Source organism: Monodon monoceros, unplaced genomic scaffold, assembly GCF_005190385.1.
Source record: "Monodon monoceros isolate NGI ecotype Baffin Bay Population unplaced genomic scaffold, NGI_Narwhal_1 Super_Scaffold_21, whole genome shotgun sequence".
Lineage (NCBI taxonomy): Eukaryota > Metazoa > Chordata > Mammalia > Artiodactyla > Monodontidae > Monodon > Monodon monoceros.
In genome coordinates, this window is record NW_021703778.1 from 38,017,502 (window position 1) to 38,043,025 (window position 25,524).

The 25,524-nt window shown below is 45.7% G+C and overlaps 1 protein-coding gene across 4 annotated transcripts in view; it reads right to left on the minus strand.

The window, feature by feature from the left end:
• Positions 1-25,524, minus strand: part of ABHD2 (abhydrolase domain containing 2) — a 110,058-nt gene that overhangs the window by 9,510 nt on the left and 75,024 nt on the right. For all 4 annotated transcript variants that reach the window (XM_029236904.1, XM_029236907.1, XM_029236905.1 and 1 more), the window contains 4 exons: positions 15,972-16,155; positions 5,425-5,517; positions 2,768-2,878; positions 168-237 (listed from right to left, as the gene is read on the minus strand). In XM_029236904.1, the coding sequence (XP_029092737.1) occupies positions 168-237; positions 2,768-2,878; positions 5,425-5,517; positions 15,972-16,155 (458 nt within the window). The remainder of the gene's footprint in view (positions 1-167; positions 238-2,767; positions 2,879-5,424; positions 5,518-15,971; positions 16,156-25,524) is intronic.

The window sequence follows — 25,524 nt, forward strand, 5'->3', positions numbered from 1 at the left end:
TTGGTTCAATAATAAATCCAAGTCAACAACTAGAGCAGTTGGAGCCAGATGCTGGGAGAGCTTCCACCAGGAAAGCTTAGGAGGGATGCTTGTTATATCACGGGTGGAGCTGGGTGGGGCGATACTAATTCTGAGATGCTGTTTCCTGAGTTGACGTGGTCACTCACCCTGTGCAGGTACCTCATGCAGCTTTCTTCCTCGTAATATTCCTTCAGGGAGTTATAGCCATGAAACTTCCTGGGACACACACACACACACAAAGGAAAAAGACAAAACAACACTTGAAATAAGATTAGAATGCTGAATTGATTTTATTACTGTGCCAGTTCCCACACTAGCTCATCATATCAGTAGAATATACACAGGCACCAGAGTTAGGGGTTAAGAGCACCCAGCTTTGGCATCTGGCTTCAAATCCTGGCTCTGTCACTTACTGACTATGGACCTTAGGCAAAGGGTTTAACCTCTCTGAGCTTCTCCTCTGTAAAATGGAGCTAGCGACAGAAGCTTCTTTAACGGCACTGTGAGATTTACGACATTAAAGTGACACTTTATTAGCACAGTGACTGGCCCAGATTAATTACTCAGTAAGTGTTATCTGTAGTAATTATTAGCGGATGTTACATCTTTTTGAGGCAGCATAAAACCAGATGTCACTGTAGACACTAAGAAACTGCAATTCGAAGACATTTACTAGAACTTTGTTTTCAACAGAATTCTTCCTGGCAGAGTGATCTGGACCACTGTGAACTGGAATGAAATATGTACTGGATAATAGAAATGAGACAGGGATTCAAAGTTACCGACTCTGTCCTCCATGGAGCAGTAGTCAGAGACACACTGACATTGACAAACCCTTCGGTGCTTCAGCAGGCAGGTCCTGCAGCTTTGCCCTGCCCTGTGCTCTGAGAGGCCGGCACGATTCAGCCTGGAGCTCTGACACCAGGAGACAGAGTCAACCCCAGGTCAGAGGATCTCTGGAAACCTCATTTCATTCTGACACAGATTAAGGCCTCTGGTTTGTGAATAGTAGGGGTTTTTTTGTCCTGACTGGGGTCTTCAGGGTATCTCGGCTCCCCTGTAGCTGTAGATCTCTTCCACTCCCAGGCTCCTTAGACATCTCTGCCGGCGAAGGACCCTCAGGTTGGACTATTTGGGCCAAACTTGACAGGGAGGAGGCCGAGTGCAGAAATCATCTCTAGGACATTTGTCTCCGTGAAATCAGCCCCTTTGAGGTCTCAGCGGGCCAGGAAGGCACTCTCGTCCTCCAGTATTACTGGTGGTGGGTTGATGAAGAGGCTGCCCAAACTGGTTATGATCATGAAAACTGCTACTATCTAGCACTATTAAAAAAGGAAGAGGGCTTCCCTGGTGGCGCAGTGGTTGAGGGTCCGCCTGCCGATGCAGGGAATGCGGGTTCGTGCCCCGGTCTGGGAAGATCCCACATGCCGCGGAGCGGCTGGGCCCGTGAGCCATGGCCGCTGAGCCTGCGCGTCCGGAGCCTGTGCTCCGCAACGGGAGAGGCCACAACAGTGAGAGGCCCGCATAACGCAAAAAAAAAAAAAGGAAGAGTTTTAGGAAGAGTTGAAGAACACTCTCTTTTGGGCTTAAAACAATTTAGAAGATGAATGAAATTTAAGTAACTTTGTTTTCTTTTTCTCATTAGTGTAGTGTCTGCACCACAGTAAAGTTGCACACCCCATTGTAAGTGAGGCTGGGTATAATTCATTCTCACCTTCTGAACGTGCCAGCAATTTCCCAATTTCCATTTCCTTTGAGTAACTGTTCATGGGCATATTTCAAAGTTACTTGGTGTAAGAAGGCTACTAAAATCCCATAAGGAAGGTAAATACAGATCTCATACTCTTAGGTCAATATGTGCCTATCTGTTGGATGAACACTAGCTTGCTTTAGGCCACACCTGAAGGTATCAAGAGATCTCTAAATAAAAAGGATGACTTTTTCAAGAGAACGATGAGGTCAGAGATTAACTACCTCTTCCAGCTAATGCTAACCTCAGTCAGAAACTACTGGTGCCAGGAAAGAGGACACTGTCAGTGTGGTGACCTCAGGTGCCTGGAGAGGCCTGGAGGGGCGGCAGGGAAAGGGCAACCGAGTGAAGTGGGCGGGCTTTGCATATTACACTCAGAGGAGAGTCTTTACGCCCCTAAAGGAAGAGGCTCTGTCCATTTTTCTTGTAACTCACAGCTCTCTCGGTCTATTTTTGGTTTTTCTACTTTTGATAGAGACATAGGCAGGTACAAGAAATATTTTCCTTCTCCTTTTACTCCAATGCCACATGCAGTTTATGTGACATCTGATCCCTGACCCGGTGTTGAGGACTGTGGACAACTAGGGCACGCATACCCCAGCTCCCCAGTTCAAGCTCAGTTGGCCATGCAGGAATGTAGAACGAGTGGTCAGAGCCTCTTCCTATTTTTTTTTTTTTTTACATTTTTTGGCCATGCCATGCCATGTGGCATGTGGGATTCTAGTTTCCCGACCAGGGATCTAACCCGCACCCCCTGCATTTGAAGTGCTGAGTCCTAACCACTGGGCTGCCAGGGAAGTCCTCTTCCTATTTTTTTAAGAGACATTAGAAATTTGGATTTCTCTGTGAAATCTTCAGTTTTTAAACAGTGGACATTAAAAAACAAACAAACAACCAAAACCCCTAACACTAAAGTGGGCAGAGGAAACCCCTAGCGCTGGGCAGCAACGGCCTGCTACCTCCCGCCTAGCACCCTGCCCCAGAGCATGGGCACACCTCATCACATTGTCGTCGATCTGCATCAGGGACGTGGCTGTGTAGAGGCGGCTCAAGTCCGTGTCCTCCAGGCTCTGAGGTTTCTTAACATGGTCTCCAAAAAGAGCTTGCCTACAATGAGACAAGAAGCAAACAGAGAATGAAAAGCAGATGACAAACCAAATCATCACACTGTACAATGAAATACCTTACAATTTTGTCAATCATACCTCAGTAAAGCTGAAAAAAAATTTTTTTTAAAGCACATGATAAACAACCACAGCCGAGCCTGCTTTCTTGCCCAGAGGCAAGCCAGGAGAGGGTCTCTGACATAGCGTCTGCGCGTAACTTAGAAATAAATCCCTTCAGCCTTCAGAATGTCCCAGAGGACGCCCTTGCACTGTTGACTTTTGAATAACCGAAGAAGGATCGACAGCAAGACCTTATTTTCCTTGCCGCTGTCTAAGGGGCAGCTAGACAAACTGAAGATTGTATTTGAGCCTAGGTGACTATTACAAAACTGGCCCTGCAGAGAGGTCTCAGGATGGGCTCTGTGGCCTGTGGTGGGCTGTCAGCCAAACAGTGGGGGGCCTTAGTCTAAAGTTGTGGAGGCCCCATCTTTACACTGGTGTTGACACCGCCCCCTTTAGCAGAACCCCTTTCTCTTTATGAGCCCTTTGTGTCACTTAACAAGGAAGATAACGGTTAACCCATTCAGCATTTGGGCAAATCAACAGCCCTCCAGTATTTTCGCTAAAAAGCTAACGTATACTCAGAAGAGTAATTATTTCCAGTAAGAAAATGATCCTTCTGGAGAGGATGACAACAAAGGCAGAGATCAAAATGTGCACATTTAGACGTCCATTCCCAGCAAGGGCTCTCACTCACACAGCTGAAGGAAGACTGAGTTTGCTTTGAGGTTTGGCCCTACAGTGGGAAAAATTCATTACGGAAACTAAATGCTCTGGTATCCATTCACAACCTCTTCCAAAGAAGAGGAACAGATTTCTTAAAAATTTTTTTTTCAAAAGAGTATTAGGAAGATTATATACTTAAAGGATAGAATTCACAATTTAAAGTGTGTCCCAATAAAACTAGAACAAAATTTTAAAAAAGAAAAGACAATGCTGATAGAGAAAAAAAATTATAATAAAGTATCCCTAAAATTTCTAGGTGTTTGGCTTTCTGTGGTAAATTTTAAAAATGTAAATACCCTGAGAGCACATCCAGAGGACTCTGCCAGTTTGTTAAGAATTACAAGATGGACCTTTTGGACTAATTTATTAATGGCAAGACTGGGCCCTGTAGCAAAACAAATGTTCCCTGGGAGGAAGGAGTTCACTTTCCATTGCAGAGGTATGGGAAGACAGACAGAGGACTTGGAATTGGTGTCTGATGGCCTGGTTTCACCCCTGCTGGAACCTCAGCAAATCCCTGGATCCATCCAAACCTCAGCTGAGCCATACCTGAATCAGGGCCCAGCACACAACTGATGCTCACACACCACGATCTGAGCAGCAACTCAGCCAGCCCGGGGGACATAAGTCTCCCTGTGCCCTCCACCCACCCAACACCAGGGCCTGGGGATGTGCCCGGCAGCCTGAGGGGCCTGCAAGCGCCAGCCTTGCCCAGGCGCCATGTGAACCCCACCTACAGGAAGCCCAATCTAGGGTGCTTGGCTGGCCAGGTGGGCAGTACATTTTCTTTTAATCACTGAAAAAAAATAGGATAAGAAACTGATCATTCAGTCAGGTTGCTTTTCCTAGGATGGCATCAAAAACCCCCTAAAATTGTACTTTTTGAGTGCCCAATATGTACCAGGCTCTGGGGGAATCAAAACACGCCTGAGCCCTCCAGTGCTTTCCAGTTTAGTTCATGATGCGGGACTCACACTGCGGAGGCAGCAGAAAAATGACTTGTCGGGGGAGGAGCTAGCTTCACAGAGGCAGATACCCGAGACGGACCTAAAAGGATGGGCTGGGTTTGGACAAGCAGAGATGAGGGGAAGGGGGTCCTCAACAAGGGCATAAGTGGTGTGGGAGAGGCCAGAGGGCACGTGGGCCTCTGAGCGGCCTGGTCCAGCTGGAGAGGGAGAGAGGCATGGGGGAGGAGGGAGAGCCAATATCGCTAACAATAATCACAACGATGAAATCATCACTAATATTTCTTGAGCGCTACTGAAGACCAGGTGCTGCTCTAAGCACTTGTCAGGGGCTAACCCACCAAAGGATTCTGAGCAGGAGACGGGCGGGCAGAGAATGGAGAGTGTGGACACCATGCTTGGCATCAGCGGCCGGACTCCTGTCACACTGCTGCTTGGTCAGAACCCCAAGAGCCAGCAGAGAACGATTCTGGATCCCCAAGCACAAAAGCATCCTAAGGAGAAAAGCTCCCCAACAGTGACAAGCCACCCTCAGGATTGCCCGCATTTGGGAAAGAATGGTGTGGAAACGGTTTCTCTTTCTTTTTGGACTTTTTGAAAATTATGGAAGCAGAAAGCGATTTGGTGAATTTGGTAGCTTGGGACAAGTTTGTTTCTAACCAAGTCACAAAACAGTCAGCAGACAATGTGTACCACCCCTGCCTTTTTTTTTTTCCTGGAGAAAGAGGAATTTTGGTTTTTAGTGAAATAAGCTCAGAAAGGAACTGTCTCCCAAGGGATAGGGAAGGCACCACACCTGTGCGAGAGGATAATCTTCTTCATGTTGTCGGCCATGAGGAAGTTGTAGAAGCGCCGGCACTGATCCCACTGCATGAAGGTTTCCTGGGCCCTGGAAGAACCACAAGTGACAGTGAGAGGGACTGCGTCCTGGAGAGGAGAGGATGGGGCTGGCGAGGGCAGGAGGCAGAGCTCTTGCCGCTGGAGAGCGCCGGCTCCCTACGCTGGAACGTGGGCTTGGATGCGTGGTCCTCAAACCACCTGTAGAGACACCAGGACAGCTGAACGTTGCTGAACATGAGGCCCCAGCCAGAAAGCTCTCTGGGGCCACAGGCTTTGTTGCTGACACTCCTGACCCCCTCTTTCCATTACCTTGGTCTTCTCTTCGTCACAGGAACTGCTTCAATTGTCATTTGAGCACGTTCGCTACTCGGCTTCCTACCCTGCAAGCATGTTTTTCTGGCTTAATAACAGGAGTGTGTAAAGGGAGGGGGTGTGTGGAGAAAATAAGTGCACGGCAAAACCTGAAAACACTTATATGTGGAATCTAAAAAAATACAACAAACTAGTGAATAAAACACAAAAGAAGCAGACTCACAGAATAAACTAGTGGCTATCAGTGGGGAGAGGGAAGGGGGGAGGGGCCGTGGGGGGAAGGGTTATTATGGGAGTGTATGAAATCATGTGTGTGAAACTTTTAAAAATGGTAAAGCACTATAGAATTTAAAGAATCATTCAATAACAGTTTAAAAAATGGGAAGGGAAAAAAAACACCACTTGTTGCCATTTGTGAGGCAAAGGAAAATCATATACTTTGAGCTTTCTCTTGATTAGCCTTAGCATATTCAAGAGGCAAGGAACGGAAGAAGTAGCGAGGCCATCAACCCCTTCTAGGCCCAGCTGCTGGGGCTGGTCCTGAGTCTTTTTTCCTCTAGAGCTAGTGTGTGATTGGCACGGCAAGGCCTACCAACGTGTGGGGTCACCAGGCAGGCAACACCCCTGCTTCCAGATCAGGAGACCACAGGCTCAGAGATGTCAAGCGACCTGCCCTGGGTCACACTGGAACGGTCAGGTATGGCTGAGTCTAAGCCAGGCCTGCCTGGCTCCAGCACGTGTGTTCCGCCACCATCACCCTGTCCCTCCTCTACTCGCCTCTGCGGCCAGATTTCCTCACCCACGTGTCAGGTGAACAAACACTGATGTTGTCATTCCCAGGCTGCCGCTCAGCCCTCCCCACTTCGTGCTTTCTTCCCTCGGGGGGTGTGAACCCAGACACAGCTGCCATGGAGGCCACGCTAACCTTCATTTTGCAGATTTCTGAGTCTTGAGGCCTGATTCCACCCTGGGAATGAGTCTGGGTGTCACTATTCCCATACAGAATCCATTGGCCTCATCTCCCAGATAGCCAGAGAGGGGACTCTTGAGAGAGGGTGGTACATAGGTATTTTTTTTTAAAAATCCAGGGAGTTACAAAAGTAATTTCCCCAAAACTGCCACACTTCAATTTTGGAATAACAAACATTTCCTGTAACATCGTGGTTAAAAAATCAGAGCTGGTGGGAAGTCAAAAGTGAAAGGGTTTGTGGATTTAACGGCCTATGACGTGCTCATAAAACATGGGCTAAAGCTCACAGTGAAGACTAACACTGCCTTCAAAGGTCAAAAGGTCATTCTATAAAGGCACGGGTTTTTTGTGGCGGGCTCCCTGAACACTGTAGGAGCAGAAAGGACGGGCCGGATCACCATGGGCAGGGCCCCAGCTAAGGCAGGACTGTGGACACTTGCCTCTTGGTCTGAGGGAGGAGGGGGGTCACCCAATCTGTGACCCACAGCCTGCTGCCAGGGCGGGTCTCCCTCCTCCGACCTTGGACCCAAGCTGTCCCTTCTTCAGAAAGCCTATGGTCTCAAAATCCCAGCTTTCTCTTGCCCTCATCCTTTTCTCCCTTTGCTGACCTTCTAACTGCTTTTGTTAGTATCTCCTTCATATTAGAGGGACTGCGGAGGTTGGGAAGGGAGGGGGCACTGACCATAAATTTAAGCTATGAGAAGATGCTCCAGCGCCGCAGATTCCTTGATTGAATCACCCCAGAGGTGCCACTCACTGAAAGGCTCTGGAAATACACAGGGGCCCCGGGCTCAAGGAGGGACTGGGATAAGGTTGCTGGGACCAATGTTTTACCCAGTCAACGCTGGCCAACATTGATTCCTCATATCTTCGGTTTACCACTCAGTATATTTAAGGGATGTCTTTCACTACCTCTGAATATAAAATTAAGGGATTGAAACTTAATTTTATATTAGTTTTAAGAAAACATAATCAAGACCAACATATTATAAAAACATTCATTCCATATATCTAAAAAATGACCTGGTTTCTTCAATACCACCACCACCAACAAACTGAAAAGAAATAAAAGAGAGGGGGATCCTACAGACTAAAAGCAACTGAAGAGACAAATCAATAAATGCAATGTGTGGACATTATGGGGATCCCAATTCAAACAAACTGACTGTTAAAAAAACTTCCATGAGACAATCAAGGAAATCTGAACACTGACTAGAAACGGGATGATATTAGGAATTATTAATTTTTCGGTGTGATAATGGTATTGTGATTATGTTTAAGAAAAAGTCCTTAGAGTTTTTTAGTGCTACTTAGTGAAATATTTACAAGTGATATGACATAATGTCTGGGATTTGCTTGAAAATAATCCAGTTTACGGGGGAGTGGTACGTGGATGAGGTGCAGAGGAAACAAGAGTGGCCAAGAGTTAAGCATGGTTGAAGCTGGTGGTGGGTACACGGGGGTTCAATATCCTATTGCTTTTATTTTGTATGTGTCTAAAATGTTCCATAACAATGAAGAAGAAGGAGGAGGAAAAGAAAGATAGAAAATAGAAAATCTTTTGGATTATGAGCTACTGAAAATTATTTACCCTGCTGAGGAAAGCCAAAGATCAAAGTCAGTTTTAACAGTTAACCCTGAGCCTCAACAACCATTTTCAAGGATGGCAAAAGACCAGCAGGTGGTCTGGAACCGTTATATACATGGCCCGTCAAGAACCTCACTCATGCAGCTCCCACTGAAGCCAAACTCCAATTTATCTGTCATGTTTTTGCAGTGAGAGGAAGCAGGAGGCAGAACCAGGCTAGAGGGGCAAACGAGCCCAGGGCTTGGGGCTGGTGATGGGATGAAGGTCTAACAAGATGTCCAGGCCACCTGGCTGGCAAGAGTTAGAGCAGAGACTTGAACTAGGGCCCATCTGACCCCACTGGGTAGTTCACCAAACTCTGCAGAAGCCACTTCACCTCTCCAAGCCTCAGTTTCCTTATCTGTCAAATCAGGAGGTTGAACTAGAGAAGCAGTTTTCACACCCAGATTGCTCTGTGGCTGAGGTAGGTAGACAGTTCTATGACAGGCCTGACAGAGGCCACCCTGGGGTCCTTGGTGTTGCTTTCATTGCTTCTGTTAATGGTGGATGGACTTCTGCAGACAGTGGTGGACGTTGTGAGTGGGGAGCCGGCCAACCGGTGGTGTTAAGAATGGGTCTGAATTCTGGCCTCGGCTGAAGAGACCTGAGGGATGCGCAGGCTCCTGAGCATGCATCTCATGAGGATGAAGAGAATGTCTGCCTGGAAACCAATGACTCAGTCAAGAAGGTTTAAAGAGAATGGTGGTGGTGGTAGGGGAAGAACACTCAGATGAGACTATAACATAGGGTACCATGGCAGACAGACTTCAAGTATGACAGGGTGATAAGCATAGTGGTGTCATGAGAACAAACGGGAAAGAACGGGGAGGGAGAGATGACATTTATAGCCTCAGATACCAGTAAGCCAATGGGAAGAGCACATACAGGTGAACTCAACTCGGCAGAGTCATAAGATATGAGAGGTATCAGCGAGACTTGCTGAGATGAGAGCAGGATTGGAAGGAACCCTGTGATGGACACTGTGTAGCTATTCAAAATAAGGTAGACAAGGAGAAGCAGAAAAGTGCTATATGACAAGAAAACACAGACCAAGGTGGAAAAATATGTGGGGAATGTTTGGGTGAGATCTGCCACGTCAGATGGAAGAAATGAATTTTCATTTTTTGATGCTAAATGGGCACCCAAACCAGGGGACTTCAGCTCTCTAGACACTGAAAGAATCCCTTACTTGGCCACACAGCAGAATATCCAAGTTCTTGACTTGCCTCTAAATAGCTATGTTCTCCAGAAGAGAGAAGGGATGGCAGGAAGTGCTCCCAGGCTGAGCTAGATACTGGCCCACCAGGAGAAACTGGCTGAGGACACAGCAGAGATGTGTGGAACCTGGGAGAATGCAACTAGGTCATAATTACAGGGAGGAAAGCCTTTGTATAATCCAAAGTGAACCCTTGTTGGAAGGAAGGCAGGTTTCATAGACTTCAGAAAGAACGAGATGACTCCAAAAGGGATGATGCCCCCTGAGAGTTGCAAAGCCCTCAAAAATGATTCTGTCATTGAGATGGCAAATGAGAAAAGACAGTACCCCAAAACACTAGTAAGGTTTCACTGGGAGTCTTATTCCAGAATGACATGTATGGATTTTTAAAGAACGTTATCCATCCATCTACCTATCTATTATGAAAACCAATAAAGTTCTTTAAAATGCTGTTATTTCTAATCAATGTAACATTAATAAGATATTATCTGTACTGGTTTCCCAGCCATCTGCTGGTGAGAGATTTCTCTCTGCAGGGTTAAAAGAATTTTAAAAGGTGCTGTGGAAAGAGATGGATATTTTCTTTTCTTTTTTTTTTTGGCCGTGATGCACGGCTTGCGCGGTCGTAGTTCCCTGAGACCAGAGATCGAACCCGAGCCCTCTGCAATGGACGCGTGGAGTCCTAACCACTGGATGGCCAGGGAAGTCCCAGGAGATGGATTTTTAAATCACTTAGAAGAGGGTCCCAACAAAACAGGGGTCTGTAATTATGTTCAGAACAATCAATTAGGCAAGGAAGAACTGAGACAACTGCTTTATGCTCCTGGGGTACTGCTCAGAGAAAGCTCAACTTTTCCAACTCATACTTTGCAAAATGAGTGGACAAGGCATCCATTAAAAGGAATTAAAGTTGGAAGAGAATGAACTGGGGGAAGAATGCATCTAACACCCAAAGAAATTCAAATCTCCTAGCGCATATAAATTTCATCTCAGAGTGCTCAGAGACTGTGAGAACACCACACAGCTTTCCTGTGGTCTTTGAGAAAATATGGAGGATGAGAATGAGAGATAGGTTCTATACATCTGGGATGGGCAAGCATGACTCTCACATTCCAAAAAGGGGCACCACAAATTAAGATTGGTGAGGAATTTCTTAAATATGGTCCTAGGCAATATTAAAAAATACCTTGAAAGTAATATGCCAATGAAACCTTAAAGTACATTAAGTATTTTCCCAGAATGCTACCACACCAATATAACCAATATTTTTATTTGCGAAGGGAGGGGGTTCCCCTCCAGGCTTTGTCAATATGCAATCATTAAAAATTTTTTTTTAATTGTGGTAAAAAAAACATATTATAAATTTTACCATCCTAACCCTTTTTAAGCGCATAGTTCAGAAATCTTAAGTATATTCACACTGTTATATAACAGATCTCCAGAACCTTTTCATCTTGCAAATCTGAAACACTATACCCAGTTAAATGACAACTCTCCATTTCTCTCTCCCTACAATCATATTTTTACACAGTTACCTTCCACCCTATGTTTAATATACACAGTCTGCCATTTTATATATTTTCTTAATTTAAAAAAATACAAGCAGGCTTGTTTTCTACTGAATCGGTATATCATAGCTTACAACTATCCCTCTTGCTGGACACGTGGGTTATTTCTAACTTGGCCCTACAAGAGAGTCATACTGCAGTGGGGCAAAACCAGGACAAGCCTTGAACAGTGTGGCCTCTGGGAGGAAGATAGTGGCACCTCTGTGCCCAAGACACCCAGCAGAAGGTTCCGGGCTGGCAGCTGGTTGCCCTTCAGGGGCAGGGCTGACCTGTGGAGAGGTCGTTACCTCCAGCTACTTCAGCTTGAGACTGCAAGCAAAAGAAAAGCTCTCTGTACCCTAGTAGGGACTGGGCCCAGAACTCTTCACACCTGCCTGGCTGGGCTTTGTGGCAGGACGGGGCAGGGAGCCCAGACAAGGGTAGGGATGGCCACCCACCAACCCCCTTTCTTCCTTATCAGAATATTTTCCCTTAGGATGCACTTTTACAGGAATGGGATTAATGGGTCAAACGGCATATCATACACCCTCATTTTTCTGATTACAAAAATTAACAATGAAAAGTAAACAAAAATCCCCAAGGACAAAACATTTGGTTAGCTTCATAACCCAGTGGTGACAAAGCTAAGCTGTTTCTTTTTTTTTTTTTTTTTTGCGGTACGCGGGCCTCTCACTGCTGTGGCCTCTCCCGTCGCGCGGAGCACAGGCTCCGGACGCGCAGGCCCAGCGGCCATGGCGCACGGGTCCAGCCGCTCCATGGCATGCGGGATACCCCCGGACCAGGGCACGAACCTGTGTCCCCTGCATCGGCAGGCGGACCCCCAACCACCGCGCCACCAGGGAAGCCCTTAAGCTGTTTCTTAAGGTTGGAATTCTGTCCCTGGAGTTTTGTCTAAACTCAGCAGATTTTCCTCCTTTGCTGGGCTCTGTTAAAAAAATTACTGAGTATTAAAATTATTTTACAGCTCGACTATGGACACAGGTTTGATGAAGTTACAGCTCTACAGAGGGACTTTATGAACGATAATGCTTGCTTTTGTCATAAACTTATCTGTAGTCTGGAGTTTGCCCATTTGCAAAAGAGAGAATATATGCATAATTTGGCAGGAAAAGTGGGGCCTGCCTCTTCCTTGTGACAGGAAGGCCCTGCTAAAAATGCTGGGCTGTTAAAGTGGCTACGAGTTAGTGGTGCTCATGCACTCACTTAGCCAGAAACATACTGCATTTAGGGAGATCTGATGGTTCCTCCGCTGCCCTGTAAGGGGCCTCTGACCCCACCTCACCTCCTTCCAAAAATCCCTCCCCACTGACTCCCCACTTGGCTGAAGACTTCCTTGGCACCCATATGCCTAGCGTGTCACCATTAGTGACATTTATTTGTTGGTTTGCTGCTGTGTAAACATCATTCTAAAGCAGGTACAGACTATCTCTTACACCCAAACTGCAACAGAATGCTTGTATTTACTCATATTATTATTGGCGGATTCTTCAGTGCAAGATTGTTGAGGGCTTCCTCAGCAATGACGACTTGATTTTACCTGAAATGAGACTACAAGACCTTCCCTTCCCTTTTCTTTAAGCTCCACGAGGGTGGGGAATTTGTTGGCCTTGCTCACGGTTGTGTCCTATTACCTAGAAGGGTGTCTTGCTGAATGAATCAAAGAATCAATGAATGAATTAATCACGGGTAATCTTTAGGCATCACTACTTCTCCCTCTTGCATTTCTGTCTGGTTGCTATTCACTGGATGAATTTATAATGAAGGTCTTCATGACAGCTTCAAATGATTAATTAAACCAGAGAGTTAGGCTGAGTTTGACCACACACATTTCCAGGGCTAGCTAGTTGGCTGCTCTTTATCCTGAGGCAACATGTTAAGTCAGCTGGATACCATGTAGTTTTGGGACATCTGTTTCCCTCCTTCACTGGCTCAGCACCTCATCAAAGGTGAGCTAGTTTAGCAGCAGCTAGTCTGCTCTAACTACAGCAAGCAGGCGCTGGCTTCTGAGCCTAGAACTGGCTCTGGCTAGTGGGGAGGTGCGCTATAGGGACGAGAAGCCAGAGGGAGGGGATGGATCACTGACAAGCGGTTGTGTAGACTCAACAAGGAGGAATTTACCGGAAGCATGAACTCCTGTGTGGCCCCTGCAGAGGCAGACGAGCCCTCCCCGCTCCACCTTGGCATATAGGAAGCATGGCTGCCATCATCCCAGTGCTGAAAATGCTCATTGCCCTCAAGCCTTGGCAGGAAAAAAAAGGGTTATGCTGGTTTAAAGTAAGCCACTGTCATTTAGCGAGTAGATCTCATTAAACTGTTGGGGGGACCTGAGCTCATTAAAATGTTGGGGGTGCACATAGGGCGATGGTGTCTCCTTGACCTGCTGCCAGCTCCTGTGTGTAGGGCCACAGGATCTTAGCCTTAGCATTAGTTCTCTGTGCTCTAGAGGATAAAGTTGCCTGTTTCTCTCCTCTTTGCAGGAGGCTGATGTGACAATGATTATGAGTATCAAGATCTTTGAGGTCTCAAAGAGAAGTGGTGTAGACCACGCCTGCAAAATGTTCAGCACCTCACAGATGTTGGTCAGTTTCCTAGCTTAAACCTTTGCCATAGTTTGAACACCGTGGATCGGCAAACGCGTGAGTCGTGTGATTGGCCAGCAGCAGATGGCGCTGTTGCAGCAAAATGAAATCAGGCTGTTGCTGAAGAGTCTGCGCGTTGAAAAAAAAATGAAAACAAACTTGTCCTGCATCCTCCTGCTTGTCAAATCCAGGGCTCTCTGAACACAAAGTCAGTGTTCACAGTAATTTGACAGCACTTGGTTTAGGAGGGGACTTCAGAGATTCTGATTTTTACAGATGCTAGAAGCCTTGCCAAAAAACGACCACTTGCCAGGTGACAAGGGCCTCCTGCCAGGCCCTGCTCCCTCCCTCGGATCCTGTGGCGGGCCCTTTGCTCATTGCTCTAATATTCCAGTCACTGGGCAGGATGGGACTTCGGTTAACTCTGGTTACATAATGGCTATGAATTGGGAGTTGAATATTTTTAGCCAAGCCAAAATAAAGGAACATGTCCTCGCTCACCAGAGTGTAGAGAGGAGTGAAGGGGAGGATTCCCATCAGGAGGACGAGGGGACTAACCTAGTCCTGCAATATTAGAGCTGGAGAGACCGCTGAGGTCCCCAGGCCCAATGACTGCTAAACGTGGCTAAATCTCAGGAGTCACCTGTGAAATGTGTCCAAACGCAGATTTCCGGCCCTGTGACGCAGATGCATGAATCAGGATCTCCAGGGCTGGGGCCCAAGAAAATGAGTTTATTTCTAACACGATCCTCCAAGTGATTCTTAATGAAGTGAGGCAGTCGCTAGTTCACTAGATTGGTCTTTGTCATCCACTGATCTAGTCCACTTCTCCTTTTACAATGAATAACGATGATAATTAACAGTTACTGACTTAACTTTCTACATGCCTGGCACTGTTGCAAGTAGTTCATGCCCATTAACTCATTTGACCCTCACAATGGCGCCATGGGGTAGGTACCATTTATTATTACCGTCATCTGCATATTGCAGGTGAGGACAACTGGAACCTAGGCCCTGGCGCTGGAACTCAGGGAAGGTTCCAGCAGGGATGTCTTTCATGTCTATTTTTGGGTACATTTAAATTCTCTGTTTTGGCCAGCTTTAAGGCTCAGGCAGAGGCTGAATTCCGAGCCTGCATTTGCCCTTTGGACGTGTTGACTTCACATTCCAGTAACAGATATTTTTAGAAATAACGTAGTCCCTTATCCATTAGAAAATGACAAGATAGGTTTAAACTACACCATGAGAGATATAGGTGAGGCAAAAAGGAAGGATTCATTTATTAACTATAAGGACTCTTTGGCATTAGACTGGATCAATCAGGGAGCTTTTTGTTTGTTTGTTTTTACTTTTTTTGTGTGATTTTGGATTTCAAGAGTTCTTTAATAAACTGGTCATACCCATTGGTAATACAAAAGACATTATCATGAGCAGTGAGTACAGGAAAAAATATGAATGCATTTAAAGAGTCTGGAAAGATGTGTGAGTGTGGTGTGTATGAATGTGTGTGTGTGTGAGTGTGTGTGTGTGGGGGTGAATGTGTGTGTGTGTGGTGACTCTGGAGTGATCTAGGACAACACTGATCTGGTGGGAGGTCAGAGCAGACGATAATGCCCTCCTAGGACTCCCCCTTCAGGGTTCTGTTGTCAGGAGACTAAGGGGAGAGGTAAACCTTTACCCAGTAGGTCATCTCCTGTGTGTGATTCTGGGATGCCTGAGAGAGATGACTATTTGACAGTGAGGGCATGGATTAAATGGTTTCTAAAGACCTCTACCAGATGCCACCTGAGACTCAATTCTTTGGTAGACAGGAGGAATCTGGGGTCATAAGGCCCAGTTCTCAGACCCTGGTTCACCAAGTCTCCTCTGTTTTCCTAAACCCACAGTTCTACAAAACTCCTGGAGCACGAACAGAGTTAAGTCGTCTCACAGAGACTCCAAAGGGGAACAGCAGCTATTAAGGGGGGCTTTGGCTTATTCAATTACAGATCTGATCCCAAAATAGAGCTGCATATCCCAGGCTTAAGGGATCTGATAGGACAAATCCAGTGTATGATGTGGAAGCAAAACAAGGTGAATCCAAGACCCAGAAACTTCTGCTCAGTCTGCCCCAGAATTTCCCCTGCTCTTCATGGACCAATGTCTGGTGCACTGGGGCATCTCAATAAACGAGTGCTAACTGGAGGACCAACGGCAGAAAGAACTGGGAGCATGTGGCCGGGATCACTCACCTCAGTGCACTGTAGCCCTGGCACACGCTGACGCAGCACAGAACCTTTTCTTGGTTGGCCTGGGTCTCTCCCAAGTATTTACACACGATGTTACCACCCAGGCTAAAGCCCACGACCACCAGCTGGGTCAGAGGATATGTCTTCTTGATGTAGTTCACCATGGCTCCAAATTCCCAGGTGCAGCCTATGGGCAGAGAGGTAAGATGACTTGGTCATTTCGGGTGCAACAAAGATTGGAGAAAATGTGAGCTGGAAGGTTACTAAGTGGGTGTTAAGACTCTAATAGAGAGAGAGAGAGAAATATATACGTACGCAGCCAGCCCTCTGTATCTGCTGGTTCTGCATCCGTGGATTCAACCAAATACAGATTGAAAATATTCAGAAAAAAAATCCCAGAAAGTTCCAAAAAGCAAAACTTGAATCTGCCGTGCACCAGCAACTATTTACATAGCATTTACATCGTATTAGGTATTATAAGTAATCTAGAGATGTTTTAAAGTATACAGGAGGATGTGCATAGGTTATACGCAAATATTATGCCATTTTATATATGGGACTTGAGCATCTGTGGACCTTGGTATCCGTGGGGATCCTGGAACCAATCCCCTGAGGATACTGAGGGATGACTGTATAGGAGTGTGTGTGTGTGTATGTGAGTGTGTGTGTGTGTGTGTGTGTGTGTAGAGAGAGAGAGACACACACACATACATTCAGCCAGACAGACTTCTCTTTGGCTGCCTGCAGCGAAGTTTCCAGATGCCCCTCAGTATTAGAGGAAACATGACATTAATAGTGCCCATGAGGGAAGGGACCATGTATCAAACGCTTGTACAATGCTCCTTTAAAGATGGGTTGTGAGAAACCTATCTGGATACTCTTGGAAATTAAAACAGATATTCAGGGTGTACATGAGCACCTGTGTTTGCACACACAGGTAAACAAAAGCAAGAGCAATACTCTTTGGGGTTAGATTCTTAGGCTACAAAATAGGATGTTACACCCACATGTACAATGATTCATGGTGTTAAGAAAAGTACCAAGTGGATGTTATTTACAGGACTGCCTTGTCAATGTGGGGAAGGGAAGGAGAGACAAACTTTAGTCCAGAGGGACGGCCAAGATGCTCTGTGGGATTAGGATAAAATGTTCTTGGTGACATAGGGACAGGTGCCGTGGGAGACAGACCCATTCAGAAACATACAGAGGAGACTTCTGAACAGAGAGGGTGTTTGGGCCCAGCCTGCCCGGGAGGGATGATGTCAACTGGTGTCCCCTTGGGAAGTTGGTGAAGTCATGTTATGTCTCAGCAGCTTTGCGAAGAGGAGGAGGTTAGTGGCCATATAAATGAGGGGGTTCATCACATCCTTCTAAGGCCTAGCCCCAGACTCAGCAGGGAGACAACTTAAAATAAAACCTAACAGGGCAAGTGAGGGACTTTGCCAAGAGGCATGTACGAGACAGACCAGCATGAAGACGGTATGGATTTTGTTCGTTGGAAAAAAAAAATGAAAACAGACTTCTTCCACATCTTCCTGCTTATCAAAGCCAGCTCAGAGGGCTGGACATTCCTAAGAGAGTTGAACGGCTCCTCTCCTAACCCACAAACCCTGAGGGACACGACCTTCTGAGCCGGGACAAGCTCCCCCTTGGATCTGTCTTCCTCTGAACAGTGGAAGGCCAGCACAACCCCATGCAGGGGTTCTCAGCCCCCAGGGTACAAAGAATCACCTGGAGAGGGTGTTAGAAACGGGCATTCCTGGGCTTCACCCCTAAAGAAGCTTATTCAGTAAGATGGTGGCCAGGCCCAGGAATCTGCATTAAATGTTTTTTTTTTTTGAGTTGGTTATTCATGCACATGGCACAAAATTCAAATGACATAAAAGATGTGGTAAAAGGTACTTTCCTATACTCTTTTAAAAAATACCAATGGCAGGGCTTCCCTGGTGGCACAGTGGTTGAGAGTCCACCTGCCGATGCAGGGGACATGGGTTCATGCCCCGGTCCGGGAAGCTCCCACATGCCGCGAAGCGGCTAGGCCCGTGAGCCATGGCCGCTGAGCCTAAGCGTCCGGAGCCTGTGCTCCACAATGGGAGAGGCCACAACAGCGAGAGGCCCGCATACCGCAAAAACAAAACAAAACAAAACAAAAAAAACCCAAACCAATGGCAGCATACATATTGCTTAGCACTGTTTTTTTTTTTAACAATATGTTTCGGAAGCCATTGTGTAACAATACACATAAAGCTGCCTTCTTTTTTATTTTTATTTTTAATGAGGTATAACATACACCCAGGAAAGTGCACAATCGATGAATCTACGCATTTACACCCATGCAACCACTGTGCAGATCAAGACGGAAAATATTCCTGACACTCCTAGAGGCCCCCTCGCGCCTCTTTCCAGACAAGATCCCCCAGACTTTGACAATTGCAATTTGAAAGTGTTCGGAGCTCCTGAGGCTTGGAAGGTGGCAAAAGATGCTTAAGGCTAGGGGGAAAACTGGGGGCTAAGAGCTGCTCCTTCTCAACATGGAAAGACCCAGGCGTCACCCTGAAAAGGAAGTATGTCTCTCTCTCCATTGAGATATAAGAGATCAAGTCTCCTATTTTTCTCCCTCCTGCACCCAGCAGAGGGTGGTGCACTTCAATAAATAGCTGATGAATTGCGTGGATTCTGAAGGCCTCTGATGGGTCCTGGTGACAGCCTCCTGGAGCAACAAAAAGCTGGTCCAGAGGGAACCCTGACTCTTAACTTAGGAATCTGAAACGCCAGACTTTTGTCCCCACCTAGGTTATTTATCCAAGTTTCTCTTTTTAAAAAGGTAGCAATAGAAGGAATGTTATATCTCTGGGAAACACTAGGTTTAAAATGGGGAGATGGGATGTAAAAGAGGGGGGAGTCTTCAAACACACTCAGCTGATATCACGGCTGCTCAGGCATGCAACAAATAAAGAATTCAGAACTCTTGTTAGAGATATTTGTTCACCTCTCTTAGGCCATAAGAGGCCTTAAAAACACAGCGTTAATGAGGCAGTCTGGCCCCATGGCTGAGTGAAAGAGCTCTGTGGTCACACTGTTTAGGGTAGGCCCCTTTAGTGGCCCCCAGTGCTCTCAACTTCCCAATGATGACAAGCAAATCCTGGGGTACAAGGAAAATCTATACCTCTGGGCTCCCTGCTGGAGGCTCAGAGTCCACAGATACAGCATGGGATCTGGCAATGGGTACTTTTAACAAATACTCCAAATGATTTTTATCCTGAGGGAACTTTGGAAAATACCTTGGGCAAGTTACCAAACCATTCTGGGTCTGTTACTGCATCTGTAAAATGGAGGTAATAATGGTGAATACCTTACAGAGTTGGTTTGCAGGACTGAGTAAAGTGATGTAGGTAAAAGGCTTAGACCAGGGCATAGTAAGTATTCAGTGTTAATTATTATTATAACTGTTACTTCTCTTCTCTTTTAAAAATATTATTTAAGTACACCCATGTTCATAGCAGTTTTTATTCACAACAGCCAAAAGGTGGAAGCAACCCAAGTGTCCATCAACAGATGAATGGATAAACCAAATGTGGTACATGTATACAATGGAATATTATTCAGTCTTAAAAAGGAAGGAAATTATGACACACATTGCAAAATGGATGAATCTTGAGGACATTATGCCAAGTGAAAAAAGCCAGACACAAAAAGACAAATACTGTCGGATTCCACTTACATGAAGTACCAGGAGTAGTCAAATTCACAGAGACAGAAAGTAGAATGGTGGTTGCTAGGGGTTGGAGGGAGGGGGAATGGGGAGTTGTTGTTTAACGGGTACGGAGTTTTAATTTTGCAAGATGAGAAGTGTTCTGGAGATTGATTGCACAACAATGTGAATGTACTTAACACTACTGGACTGTACATTTAAAAATGATGAAAATGGTAAATTTTTGTGTATTTTACCACAATTAAAAAAAATCATTTAAACAACGGATTGTAGCTTAACACTTGAAAAGGCCAATCTAGATTTCTAGATTTTTCTCCAAAGCAGTGTTCTGTGATCTGACTGCACATTAGAATTACCTGAGGATCTTGTAAAACAACAACAAATACTAATGCCTGGGCCCTCCCCAAACTAATTAAATCAGACTATCTGAGGGTAGGACCCGGGCATGGGTGTTCTTTTATGAGATCTACAGGTGACTCCAAAGTGCAACCAGGGCTGAGAACCACTGTTCTAGGGAACAAGGATCCCTTTGGCTCAGACCAATAGGAGAAAGCATTCTTTAAGGCATACTCCCACTTGGTCTCTGGACCAGCCTCTTCAGACTTCCCTTTCCACTTGCAGTAAGCAACCTGCCCACACAGAGGCACTGCCCTACCTTTTGGAAGCTTCTGAAGCAGGGCTGTTACCCTGGTAGCTGCTTTCCAAATATTTCCTCAAAGCCAGGTTTCTGTAGTGGGTGAACCCCTGCTCAACCCAACAGGGCAGCTCTACCGGGTGCATCAAACTCCTAACAAAAACAATCTTTAAAGCCCTAAATACACACAACTGCTTTCTGGTAATCGTTCTTGTAGAGTGGATCAGAAAAGCTGCATTGAGGTTAAATATTACTGCAAGAAAAATGTGCTAGCCCAGCGGTTCTCAAAGTGTGGTCCCTGGCCCAGCGGCATTAGCATTGCCTGGGAATTGTTCAAAATGCAAGTTCTTATGCCTCACGCCACCTACTGAATCAGAAACTCTAGGGGTGGGGTCTAAACAGAGGGCTCATTAAGACACAGATTGCTAGGTCCCACCTCCAGAATCTTTGATTCAGGAGGTCTGGGTGGGATGAGAATTTTCATTTCTAGCAAGTTCCCAGGCAATGTTGGTCCAGGGAACACACTTTGAGAACCCCTGTCTGAGTTGATAGGAAAGGTGGGTAAAATCTTCAATTTTCTGTTTCTTTTGGCCTCTCCCGTTGCGGAGCACAGGCTCTGGGTACACAGGCTCAGCGGCCATGGCTCACGGGCCCAGCCGCTCCGCGGCATGTGGGATCTTCCCGGACCGGGGCACGAAACTGTGTCCCCTGCATCGGCAGGCGGACTCTCGACCACTGCGCCACCAGGGAAGCCCTCTTTTGTCTTTTAAAAGGGCGGTTCAGAGAGATGCTTCATGTCACTCACAGTTAAATAAATGCAAATTAAAACGACAATTCACAATCCTTTTCCACTGCCCATATTAGAAAAGATCAACTTTGCCGATACCCAGCACTGGGGAGGGTGTGGGTACCAGGACTGCTGGTCCATCCACTGATGTGGGAGTGGGCACTGGAATAGCCTTCAGAAGGCAATGTGGTAACATTTATTAATGCTTTTAAAAGGACAAACCTTTGGCCCTGCAATTCCACTTTGGGGGACTTTATACTGCAGATGTGTGCGAAGATATATGTGCAAGAATGTTTCCTGCAGCGCTGTTTGCAGCAGCAAAGGATTGGAAATCACCTAAATTTCCACCAGTAAGAGGACTAAATTGCTGTGAAAAAGAATGACGTAGAGTCCGGTCTGCTGATGTGGAATGACCCTGAGCCAGCTTACTGAGGGACCAAAACAAGAGCGAAGCAGTGGGATGGCACCATCTCCTGTGTGTACTTGTGTTTTTAAAGGGATTATATGTGTACACATATCTGATTGAATATTTGCTGAAAAACTATAGCAGTTATTATTATTTTTTTTTTTTTGAAGAGGAAAACCAGGGGCTAGGATGGGAGGAAGACATAGTTTGACTCATTGCTATACAGATTTTTGCACCATTTGAATGTTTTTCCTGTGTATATACATTACTTTTTCAATAAAAATCCAGCCAGTTAAAAAATCTAGTGAAAATCAAGAATAATTTCTTAAGAAGATGTTTAAATATCCTTAGACCAGTTTCAACTATGTTAAATACACCCAACACATCCCTCATGCTGGGGCAGTGATGTGTGCAGCTTGTGATGGGGACATTATTTGCCTGTATAAGAAATGGTACTAAGGGACTTATTGTCAATTGTTTCTACCACCATTTCCTTGGGACTCTGACTAATTTTTTCATCCCTTGGCTAATTATTTGTATCTTTAAGTTTTGTTCTACCACTGAATGAGCCTCTCTATTAGACTATAAACGCCATTAAGCAAAGATATTCCTGGTGTTGTTCACCACTGTATCTGTGGGGCCTGGCACTCAGCGGGGACTCAGTCAGTATCATCTAAACGAATGGGAAGGAGTCACTATGTTCCAGGCCCTGTGCTAGGCCCTGTGAGTGAGTGGGAGCAACGGGCTTTGGACCCATGTCTAACCCCATAGCCCAAGTCCTTTGTCTTGTATCCCAAACCTACATAAGTAATTGCACGGCCAGGATTTATTTTTCAATTGTGAAAAGTCTTACTTTTTCACCATCTGATGCCTTTTGGACCTACCTATCTTTATCCAGGTTTGAGACTAATTATTTGAGACCTAGAGGAGATGTTCAGATGTCACTGGGGCAGTTACAAAACTTGGATTTTGTAACTCGGATTTGCTATACTACTGAGGAGCAATTACAGCTAATCGTGTAGGCACTTTGGGAGCCTCAGTTTAATTAGACTCAAGCACTTCTGATCTGGGTAAAAGGCCAGGTCTACATAATCCTAGACAAGCTGTTGCGTGTTTTGTGAAGAGCTGCCATCTCTCCCAGGCAAGGGAAAGGCAAGGACATGGTGTCTGCCCAGCTCCAGGATCAGCCTGCTGGTAGATGCAGGGTCCTCCCGGGATCTCCACCTGATGTCAGTTACCAAACACCCTCAGTGTCTGGGAACCCCTCCCTGGGTTCTTTTATTAAGAGCTGCAGCTACCTGTTTTTTTAATACTAGGAGGATTGTAATGAGGTTCTATGTATTTAATCCTTAAAGGATTAGCACCAGTAACAAGATTCAGGTATATAACCTTTTTTTAAAAATGTTTCTATAGCCCACTTTAAAAAAAATTTTAATCATATTTAAGTGTACAGTTCAGTGGCACTAAGTACATTCACATTGTTGTGCAACTCTCACCATCATCCATCTCCCGAATTTTGCACCTTCCTAAACTGAAACTCTGTCCCCATTAAAGAGTAACTCCCCATTCCCCCTCACCAACCCCGCCACCGACCCCGGCCCCTGGCATCTACCAATGTACTTTCAGACTCTATGAATTTGACTATTCTAGGTCCCTCGTATAAGTGGAATCAAACAGTATTTGTCTACAGACAAATGTATATTGGAATGCATTTTTAAGGTTAACTTAATATATGTACTGCAAACAGACTGTACCTTTTTCTCCCCCCTGTGCTATACAGTAGGCCCTTATATAATCTTGCTGCAGCTTTTTTTTTTTTTTTTTTTTTTTTTGCGGTACGCGGGCCTCTCACTGTTGTGGCCTCTCCTGTTGCGGAGCACAGGCTCTGGACACGCAGGCTCAGCGGCCATGGCTCATGGGCCCAGCCGCTCCGTGGAATGTGGGATCTTCCCGGACCGGGGCACGAACCCGTGTCCCCTGCATCGGCAGGCGGACTCTCAACCACTGCGCCACCAGGGAAGTCCTTGCTGCAGCTTTTTAAGACGACGAAATAGGAGGCACTAACCTGGCCTTAGACAGATGAGTACCACAGGCCTATGTTGGAAAAGCAAACTGCCGAGGACAGGAGAGACCTTTTTCTTGTACCTTCCATCTATTTCAAAAGCCATTTCCCCCAAAATGGCACTATCATGACTCAGTCAGCTCAAATACAAGGACCCAGAGACGTGGTCTTCCTTGTGGATGGAGACTTTGAGTCATCTCTGTATCCTCCACGCCAGGCACATGGTGGGCGTGCCATTGATGGAGCTCGGTAAGAAGGAAGTTTGAATCATGCGGCATGAAAGCACACAGTATCAGCCAGCGTGACTGAGCAGGGGACGGGAAAGAAGAACCTAAATGTCCTTCCCACTAAATTTAATGCAAGAGAGTGGTCAGCTAACAACATGGCTCGCTGGCAGACTGTTGGGGGCCTAGCAGCCCCTAGCATTTTCATAGTGAAGGTGTGTGAGTCATTTCCTAGAGCTGTGGGCAAGCTGCTGCAAAGCTGACTCACTCGGGAAGAAAACAGCTGTAGAAATAAAGTGAGAGCCCTCTTTGCCCACCATATGAATTTGCCTCGTCTTTAACTCTGAAACAGAGATTTTCGCAAATGAGTGCTGTTGGCTTTGTTTCCCGGGGTACAGGATGCTGAAAACTGCCCTCTTCTGTCTGAAGGTTAAATATTCAGATCTCATCCTGAAAGCACAGACCTGTCGAGGTTCCTCCACAGTTCTGCTCGCAGTATTACTCCCCAACATGTCCCCTAAACTCTGGGCCCCTCCCTGGGCACCCTCTCAAAGCTCGATGACTCTCAGCAGATGGTCTTGTCAGATGTTTTACTAAGATGCTTGAGCTTCTGCAGATTCACTACCTTCGCTTCCCCATTCTCCCTCTCTCTTCACCCCCCCCCCCCACTCCCTTCCCACAGTGTCCTTCTGCCATTATAACACTCAACTGTTGCAGAGGCAACACAGTTCCTGGCTGTCATCTGGGATCATGAATACGATTCAAAATGTAGTCTGCATCACAGATGTAGAGAACAAAGTATGGACACTAAGGGGGGAAAGTGGCAGTTGCGGGGAGTGGTGGTGGGATGAATTGGGAGATTGGGATTGACATATCTACACTAATATGTATAAAATACATAGCTAATAAGAACCTGCTGTATAAAAAATAAATAAAATAAAATTCAAAAAAAAACTAAAATGGAGTCTGCATCAATTAAAATGGTAGACATGAAAAGCTTACAGAAACATTTATGTTCATGATCTAATCAAATATCTTCAGCTAGATTGAGCAGTTACTTCTACTTCTAACAAAGTAGAAGTTTCTTAAAAATCACTGTCTGCAACTCTTTGTGGCAAAATGCCTTGGATCATGTGGGTGATCTCTACAGCATGCTGTATAGCAGAGTGACATACACCTTAGTTTGCCTGAGAGAGTCCTGGAGTTTGTCTGTTATTCTGATGCAGTTATTAGTAAGGTCCTTTTTCACTCTCATAAGTGACCCAGTTGGGTTGCTAAATTATATGGTGACCCCAGGTACAGGGCTTCCCTCCCTTCTAAGATGGAAATGGTATCCCCTAAGCAAGGCAAAATTTTCTGATCTTACATTGAGGTTCCAAAAGATAGTTAGAAAAAAAAATCCAGTATTAAACCCAATTGGACATTAATGAGCTCCTCCTCCAAGCAACAGAAGATGATGCTGTGATTTCATGTACCTCTTCTCAGCTTGATGTCGAATGTAAGAAAGCCAGATGTTTAGAAATAAGGGAAGAGCCCACTTCACTGTTTAAATTCACAGGAAAAGGCAATTTAAATCGTTTGAGACCATTTTCAATGTCAAAATGTCCTAGGTTGGTGTTCGGTCCTAAGTTCTTAGGAGGCTCATGATTCTAAGGGACTCAGTCACCTTATTGGGGCCAATGCAAGGTTATTATTTTTATTCCTTTCATCTGATATAGAAAAGACTTTTTA